The sequence below is a fragment of the Camelina sativa genome, chromosome 8 (genome assembly GCF_000633955.1).
Source record: "Camelina sativa cultivar DH55 chromosome 8, Cs, whole genome shotgun sequence".
In the NCBI taxonomy this organism is placed as follows: domain Eukaryota; kingdom Viridiplantae; phylum Streptophyta; class Magnoliopsida; order Brassicales; family Brassicaceae; genus Camelina; species Camelina sativa.
In genome coordinates, this window is record NC_025692.1 from 20604433 (window position 1) to 20613571 (window position 9139).

The following is a 9139-nucleotide window of genomic DNA, read 5'->3' on the forward strand; positions in this document are numbered from 1 at the left end:
TCTGTTGTACAAAAAGTATCATTTTGACTCATTTCACATAAATTAAGAAAACAATAAAATATACATATATGCCTTTATTTAAGAAATGTTTAATGGATTAATTTAGTCATAGATTAAGGGTAAAACTATGAAATATATAATACTAGAAGTAGACTCGCACGATGCGCGAGATAACTTTATAATAATTTTAACATATTTTAGATTTATTAAAATATTTAAAACTTTATATTTTGTGTTTTGATAAATAAATCATAAATTATCTTATGTTTGTTATTTGTTTTGTTTTTAAATAAGTATTCCCAGTCCCTTAAAATGAATGACTATTGATTAGTTAAGCATTAATGATTAAACTGAATTTTTTTGTTAATATGAAAGGTTACTTTAAAATATTTAGTTTGTATTCCATAATATATAGAAATCTTCATGTTTTGATGCACAATCAAGATGTACAAACATTTTTTACGTTGGGAAAAAGAACATTGATTACATATAAAATAAAATGCGGCTGAGCATGGACATTATGTGTTAGTTTGTCTACTTTCACCATAATCTATAAAACATCAATATCTTCTAAAACCAGACTCCTCCAAGAAGGACGAGACAATAGTTTGAATTTTTCGAATAACCTCTTCTTGAGCCGAAACTCATGTTCTTTCTTCATTCTCTGTGTAATTAATTTCATTAATTAGATAACTAAAGGTAGCATAAATAATGTTTGGTTGACAAAAAAAAAAGGTAGCATAAATAATTTTAATATTTATAGATTACCAGCCTGCTTCACACATGCTTAAAAGGTTTTATTATTATAATTTGAATGTTTTAGCAATATAATATTTTAATCTTAATGAATTATACAAATGACTTCAAATGCATTTGTGTTCTAGAAGTAGAATTTTTATTGTTTCTTGATTAATTGCATTTGGGAAAGAAAGTTCTCTGTTAGATATTTTTATATTTTTATCACATACTTTATATATATTGAACATACTAAATTCAATTTAGTTTAGAATTGAGTAAATCAATGTTATTAGTATATATTGATGTATCAAATAAAAATTTATTTTTGTGTTATAGTTTTCTGTTTAAAAATAATATATATATATATATGTTGTATTATACTCAAAATGACCAACGGAAAAGAGTAAAAACATACCATTGTATTATCGAGTTACTTTTTTAGTGTTAACTGTATAACTTAAGAAAACATAAAATAATTGTTCACCAGATAATCTTAACTTTTCTTCTATGTTTTTGTTTCTAAAATCATGTGATGGATGGAAGAAGAGATAACTCAAATCTTCCTACTTCTCCAAGACATTGTTTGTCTCTCTCTTTCCCTCCGTATCTCTCTCTAGAATGCAATTGGAATTAGCTTAGAATGATCTTTGGATATTTAGACTTGATAAACACGTGTTAGAGGTGAGTCTTGCTAAATGCATATTGATGAAACTTGCACACATGGTCAAATCCTATTGTCTTGCTCTGCTTGCGGTTAAACACTATCATCACATCATCAACAATAAAGGCTATGAAAAATAATGGAACATATGAGAGGAGAAAATAAGAAATTACATAGTATAACCCAAACAATAATGTTGTGGAAAGAAATTATATTTTAAGAAAATAATTAAGACTAAATTTTGTAAGAAAATAAAAACTAAATTTGGAAGAATCACATGGCTTTGGAAACCCATATCATGAGATATATATCACCTAGACGTCCAAATCTTTCTCGTTCCTAAACCCTAAACCATCGCAAAATATTTCTCATCAAAAGTCATAACCTATAAATAAAATAAAGGACCATGGAAATGGTTCTCGGAAAGAAAGTAAATAAATACATACAAACACAGTTGTAACGTTAAGGAACAAATTCAAGGTAATAGTATTCAAAACAGTTAATATTTGTTTAAACTCATTTTCATGGTAATACATCAAACATACTTGTATAAAATATAGCATGAGTAATAAGTAGCATAAATATTGTGACTTAGATATAAAATCTATTAGGGTTTATGAATTATGATCTAAATATCAAATGGATCAAAAGAAAAACAAATTACAATATTGATATACAAAATAGACATTCGAAACAACATTTACAAGTGAGAATATGTTATGTTCCTAAGGCCTTCTTCATCTAACTCTTTCTAATTAATAACGACATTTCACATGTTCACTTCTATATATGCTCCAAAATGTTGACTCAATTTATTTATTTCAAAACCTACAAATATCACATAAAGGAAAAAGTTAAATATGACAAAAAAAAAAGAGTTAAATATTACAAAATTTTGAAAATTATGTGAGATGTAGAATATGATGTTTGATGAAAACTTTTTCTAACTATTTATAGATAAATTTGTAGTAGTAAGAGAGGTTGTTCAGTTTTTTTTTTTTTTTGTCAAACATCATGAGAGTTATGACTACATTTCAAATAATAAATATACCATATATATGTTTTGTATGTGTTCTTTTTTTCTTCTTCTTTTTTGTAAACACACAAATTGTATTGCAATTAATACATATAAATGTATTCATATGATGAAAGATGTATTTCTAAAAAATTTCAAACATCATGGGAGTTGCATTTTAAAGAATTAATATGCAATAAATTGTGTTAATGATTACTATTAAAGAAAAATAAAATATCATATTGTTTTATATATTGAAATTATTTTTGAATAAATTGATTTGATCTTTTGGCATAAAAACTGTGAAACAAATATTGTAATTTTTTTGTCAACAAATAATTATTATAACATTATAATATTTTTATGGCTTGAATTAGTAAAGAAATTAATAACCATCACATTATATTTTCCAAAATTATGATATTAATATTTGAATCTTTAATTATTGGAAATTTATTTTGTCCAAAATTATAATATTACTATTTAATTATTTCTTATTTGCAAAATTATAATGTTATGGTAATTATATAAAATATTGATAAATGATATCTATATATAATTACTAAAAGGATATTGTATAATTGTTATATATTTTTTAATACAGAAATATCATTTATATTTAGTGAATATGAAAAATAATGTATATAATTTTGAGAAAAATAAATTGAAAAGTTTTAATAATTGAGAACTGAGGACAGGTGTCGGAAATATATGCTGCCAAATGTCGTCTTGTTATGCAAAGTTAGGAGAAAACCTTTCTATATATAATTACTAAAAGGATATTGTATAATTGTTAATATATTTTTTAATACAGAAATATCATTTATATTTAGTGAAGATGAAAAATAATATATATAATTTTGAGAAAAATAAATTGAAAAGTTTTAATAATTGAGAAGTGAGGACAGGTGTCGGAAATATATGCTGCCAAATGTCGTTTTGTTATGCAAAGTTAGGAGAAAACCTTCTCGTATTATATAAGATATATTTTTTTTTTGTTAAAAAAACTAAGAAATATAATATAAAAGATGTATTAGAAATATAAAATAATACATTAAGAATATAGAAAGACACACAAAATGGAAAAAAATAATCTCTAAAATGATGCAAAACATAAGGAGTATTTAACATTAAAAATTTGAAAAAACCCCGACCCTTACACATAGGGAAAAAAATAAATTAAGTGGGCGTTAGTAATTTATCAATGTGGGATAAAATACAAATCCTGGGGGCCTACTGAATCTTTCTTTTTTTGGATAAAAACACACTATATTGGTGGGCACCTGAATCTTTGAGCCCATTAAAATGATTGCGACCCTTTAGATTTTGTCAACACGTACGGACCCTAAATTTTCGCTGACAGACGACCCTACATTTGCGCTGACGGCGCGACGGAAACCATGGCGAATCTCTCTGCTTCTACATCGGCGAACCCAGAGATAGAGTCTAGAGTACCTGACGAAACTCGAACAGCTCGTAGTCGTAGCTTATACCCCGATAACGAAGGTACATAGTGTACCAATCCAAGCTTTGTGACAGATTAGGTTAGGATGATAGCATTTCAAGTTTGCTTGATACTGTTTTACAAATCGATTAAATGGTTACGATGATAGCAGTTTAGTTTTCAAGTTTGCTTAGATACTGATCATCGATTGAATATATGGCTTTTAATATTCGATTAGATCTTAAAGCTCTTTCAAACTATATATGTGGAACCGACCATATATCAATCAATTGTCGAACCTTATGACCTATTTAGTTACACTAGGCACTGATAATGTTAACAATAGTATATGTCTAGGGTGTTTTTTATCTAAGCTTGTTCAATTTTGACAGATTAGGAAAGAGTTTCGACAAATTTATCTCTAATAATGTAACTTCATTTACTTGTGAATTTGACAGAGTTTCTCTATACATGTGCTCCAATGAGTCGCGCTGCAATGAGAGGGGATTGGAACGCAGCCAGCACAATAATTAATGGTTGCAACGAGATAGTTCGCACAGCCATTACTATTGATTTTGATACTCCTCTGCATGTAGCATCTTCAATGAATCAAGTAGCATTTGTCAGAGAACTTTTGAAGAAGCTGCAGAATAATGATTTGGCTCTTCGAAACAGATTCGGTTTCACAGCACTCTATTCTGCAGCTCAGTCAGGGGCTACAGAGATTGTTGAGATGATGATTGACAGGAACCCTAGTCTTGCACAGATACCTGGAAATGAGGGAGACCTTCCACTGTTGATTGCAATCATGCTTGGGCACAAGGAGACAGCTTCACTTCTCTTCGAGAGAACAAACTTCAATATCATTAACAATGAGATGTTGACAAAGCTCTTTCATAATCTCATATATTCAGATTTCTTTGGTACGTAAATCCTCTTCTTTTTTCATTATGGTCCAATCTATTACTCTATATATAGCAATCAGCATTTGGCTTAAACACTCTATATATAGCTATCAGCTTCACTTCTCTATATATTAGTTGCTTTTGATTACTCTTCATGCATAATTAATAATGATCCACATTTATGTTCAGATTTTGCTGTGAGGCTGTTGGATAGAACGAGCACAGTAGCTGCCTCTCAAGATTCCAACGGCTATACAGCTTTGCACTTGATGGCTTTAAAGCCTTATGCTCTCTCGCCTAACCGCAGTAAGTTGATTGATCCATACAATCTCTGTCGTCAGTTTTTTTCTTCTTCTTTACTACTTTAAATCAAACTCCCTTTTCTAGTGTTGTCCAATTTCTTCCGTGGAGAAAGAATGTCATCCTCAGCTCGGGAACTGATAGAAAATCTATGGAACCATTTTGTGAATCAACATGGCACCTTCACTTCATTTACACAGCCAAAAAATATGCTTTTTGACGCTGCAAGTGTTGGGAACGCAGAGTTTCTAGCTATTATCATCTCCAAGTTCCCAGATCTCATTTGGTTTGTTAATGAGAAGAACCAAAGCATATTCCACGTAGCTGCGGAAAACCGTCATGAGGGCGTATTTGGTTTGATCTTCGACCTAGGTCCTGCAAAGAGTAGAATTCTAGACTTAATTGATAACACAGGTTGCAACATATTGCATCTTACGGCAAGGCTACCTCCATATGATCGGCTTCAAGTAGTATCCGGAGCAGCTTTTCAGATGCAGCGCGAGCTGCTTTGGTTTGAGGTATTTTAATTCTTCATTCCTCAGTTTTTTTCCCTTCTTTCTAATTAGACTCTCTGAAAACAGCTTTTGTGTGTGTGTGTTTAAGGCCGTGAAAAATATGGTACCCCCTAGATGCATAGAAAGCAATACTAGTGAGCATAATACACCAGATGTCATATTCACAGAGGAGCATCAGGCTCTGCGGAAAGAAGGAGAGAAGTGGCTAAAAGGGGCATCAACTACGTGCATGATCGTTGCAACTCTGATTGCTACTTTGGTATTTGCTACTTCTATATCTGTCCCTGGTGGATTCAACAAAGATGCATATCCCGTTTTTGCGGGCAGCAAATGGTTTCAGACATTTTACGGTGCAGCTACTGTGGCATTCATCTGCTCATCACTGGCCATTATACTCTTCATGTCAATATTGACATCCAGGAATTTTTCTAACGAATTCCGGACGATGCTTCCTTCGAGCCTGATGTTGGGACTTCTCATGCTGTTCGTATCTATAGTAGCAATGGTCGTAGCCTTTTGTGGCGCCGTGATAGTTATGCACCATTCAAAGATTGCTTGGAGGGCTGGCACTTTAGTGTGTTTGGCTCTCTTCACCGGGATATCATTCATAGCAATGCATCTAAAACTCCTCGTTGGTATGATCCGTGCATCGTATTGGTCCAAATTCTTCTTGCAGCATAGACGTCGACGTTTTCTGTAGAGGTACTTATCCAACTAAGTCGAGGTATTTATCAAACTCAATGATAATGTTGTTGATTTGTTTATCACAATTTTGATAGTATAAATTATTGCAGGGAATCGTCTGGTGATTATAAGAATGGATAAAATTGCATTATGTCAGGTATTTTAAGTTATGATAGTGTAGATTGCAATTTAATTAGACATGGAAGAAATAAACAGAAAACCCATAAATGTGCAACTGAAATTTTCTGATCAACTTTGTCAGGAGGTGCTCAAGTTCTTCTGAGAGGATAGCAGAACACATCTATTACGCAGGTCATTGTTCGGTAGCTTGTTTGTCGTTTGTTTTGTAATAATACTCTTTTTAAGTTCTCCTATCTCTGATCTACTCTGTAATCTCTTTCCTTATTGTAAACCAATTACTATGAACACCGATCCATGAGCTCATAACAATCAATTACAATGATCCCTGCTTTCGATCACAGTTAGAGCATAGAAGACATGAGGTATCAATTGGTGATTAGCTTAGGGATAACCAGATTGTGCTAGAACTCTAGTGCACAAAGTTCACTTTTTACTGATCTAGACCACAAAGGGGCCATACAAAAAAAATCAAGATATGTCAATGGTTGAACAGTTGTGACCAATACAATATAATTGTACCTTTAGCAATCATATTTTGTTGCCAGGAAAAAAAAAAGTATTTGCTATGAAGAAAGTCAGAAAGGTATCAGAGGAACAGGGAGACAAGTAAAGGGACGTTACTTAAATCTCTTCTGTTTCCTAAAAACTTCTTTAATTTCATCCTCAAAACTTGTCTCTATTGGTTTAACAACTCAACAATAAAAACAAAGAATTAGACATCTAGAACTCGTAGTGAGACTCATCTTCCTCCTCAGTCGCTGATTCTCCTCCAGCACCTGGTGCTCCGCCGGATATCTGCAGTGATGATTGGGGGTTACACACTGCTTCTACCTCCTTGAGCTTCTCATCGTACTCTTCTTTCTCTGAGTTTTGATTCTCATCCAGCCACTCCAAGGCCTCTTTGGTTTGCTGCTTCGATCTTCTCCTTCTCATCCCCTTCCAATTTGCCTGCAAGCTTGTCCTTGTCGCTCACTTGGCTCTTCATGTTGTACACGTATGTCTCCAGGGCATTCCTGGTGTCGATTCTCTCCTTCACCTTCTTGTCTTCCTCAGCAAACTCCTTTGCCTCCTTCACCATCCGGTCAATCTCTTCTTGGCTCAGACGACCCTTCTCGTTTGTGATTGTAATCTTCTCTGATTTACCGCGTCTAGTTTGAGGGGTTCCCTGTCAAAAAAGAAGAATGATGATTATTTTGAAGTTCAAATGAGCCAGATTTTACAGTTAACAGAAGAGAGACCAAACCTGAGAATTCTTGGTTGGAATAACCAACAGTCCCAATACCCAGTGTGAGTGGTGCCACATCGAGAAGAAGAATATATTTGGTCTCATCACCGCCTTCTCTGCTCAAAATACCACCCTGAACAGAACAGAAGCACCATAAGCAACAGCCCCTCGTCCGGGTTGGGTTCACACCCTTGTTTGGCTCTTTACCTCCAAAGAAGTCCTTCAATAGTTGCTGAACCTTTGGGATCCTGGTGCTTCCACCAACAAGGACAATCTCATCGATCTGGCTCTTCTGTAGACTAGCATCATCCATGGCCTTGAAACTCTAAACCTTGAGTTTTAAGTCAGCCACTTACAAAATCTTATCTCGGATCTTAATCATGTTATTCACACATGTATCAAATGCGTCAAAAGCCTCCGTATTGACTCTGATGTCACTTTAGTTCTTCCCTACTTAATGAGCCTATGACTGTCTGTCCATCATTGAGAAAACACTTGCTTGTTGTTCCAACATAAGTCCAACTGTTCCAGCACACAAGCACCTCAAAATAACCAGGAACAAACACAAAGAAGCCTTAATCCAGTTTATATGGATATTATCTTTGCTGCTACAAGCTCCATTAATGATCTGCCTTGATTATTAAAACATGAGTTTATTTGACTCACAAGAATCTAACCTTTAACATCGAGACTGAGACTGATCCTGCAACCAAAACCACAAATCTTAACCAATCTTAAATTCCACACTGCCCACAACCTGTCTTGTCTCCAACTGTAAACATGATGGATCACGTCTCTGAATGCTTCACCTGCAACTCAATTTTCTTTGAATCTTAACCCTTAGCTGATATACCAATACACCCATCAGCTCATAGATTTCTTAACTATTAGCGCGTCCCCTATTTCCAAGAATCTATGAACTTACAACAACCATCAATCTAACAGTCTTGAACCTTCACTGTATCCAACCTTATAAACCAGATTAACCCAAGCAAAAAACAACAACTGAGAAACCCGGTACTAAAACTTGCAATAATCCTCAGGACTCAGAATCCTCTTAGAGGTCAACATACAAACGTGTGTCCTATCAGGACTCAGAATCCTCTTACTATGCAGATCAAGAACAAACAGAAACAACTGTACAGATAATCGCAAAAATACCTTGTACTGGCAGGGAATCAAACAATTTGTCTTTCAAGATTTGAACCGATTCCCATTTCATAGAATTAAGCCAGAGAAAGTTGTCTCATGCCTCTCATGAACCCTGAATCCATCTTTAACCGTGACCAAACACCATCCTCATGCTACTTTATAAACCACAGATTCTTAACAACATCAATGACCTAGTGTTCTCCCTTCAGTCTCTTGGATCTAACCGTTCCTGTGATTACAATTTACAACAAACGATCTTCTTCTTCCTTTGCTTTTAATTGCAGATCTCGCAACATCCTCCAACTTTCTACTAGTCCCGATTCTTCTCTATCCTCCCGTTCGCGATGCCTCCGTCTTCC

The 9139-nt window shown here is 33.6% G+C and overlaps 1 protein-coding gene and 1 pseudogene across 2 annotated transcripts; one reads left to right on the forward strand and one right to left on the reverse strand.

Moving 5' to 3' along the window:
- LOC104707667 (ankyrin repeat-containing protein ITN1-like) lies at window positions 3776–6725 on the forward strand. 2 transcript variants are annotated; one of them, XR_754691.2, is made up of 7 exons: window positions 3776–3920; window positions 4317–4781; window positions 4953–5069; window positions 5151–5581; window positions 5667–6302; window positions 6373–6419; window positions 6525–6725. XR_754691.2 is itself a non-coding variant. In XM_010424065.2 (7 exons), exons 1-5 carry the CDS (start codon window positions 3815–3817, stop codon window positions 6276–6278), a joined length of 1731 nt encoding a protein of 576 aa, XP_010422367.1. In that variant the 5' UTR covers window positions 3776–3814; the 3' UTR covers window positions 6279–6280; window positions 6373–6419; window positions 6525–6725. The 2 variants fall into 2 exon arrangements, 1 of the variants encoding a protein (XP_010422367.1); XM_010424065.2 differs by having other exon boundaries at window positions 5667–6280.
- Window positions 6979–9133, reverse strand: LOC104707669 (annotated as a pseudogene).

Coding starts and splice junctions, on each gene's coding strand:
- LOC104707667 (XM_010424065.2), top strand. CDS start 3,815: ATGGCGAATCTCTCTGCTTCTACATCGGCGAACCCAGAGATAGAGTCT. Junction 4,782..4,952: donor CATATATTCAGATTTCTTTG/GTACGTAAATCC, acceptor ATTTATGTTCAG/ATTTTGCTGTGAGGCTGTTG. Junction 5,070..5,150: donor TGCTCTCTCGCCTAACCGCA/GTAAGTTGATTG, acceptor TCCCTTTTCTAG/TGTTGTCCAATTTCTTCCGT.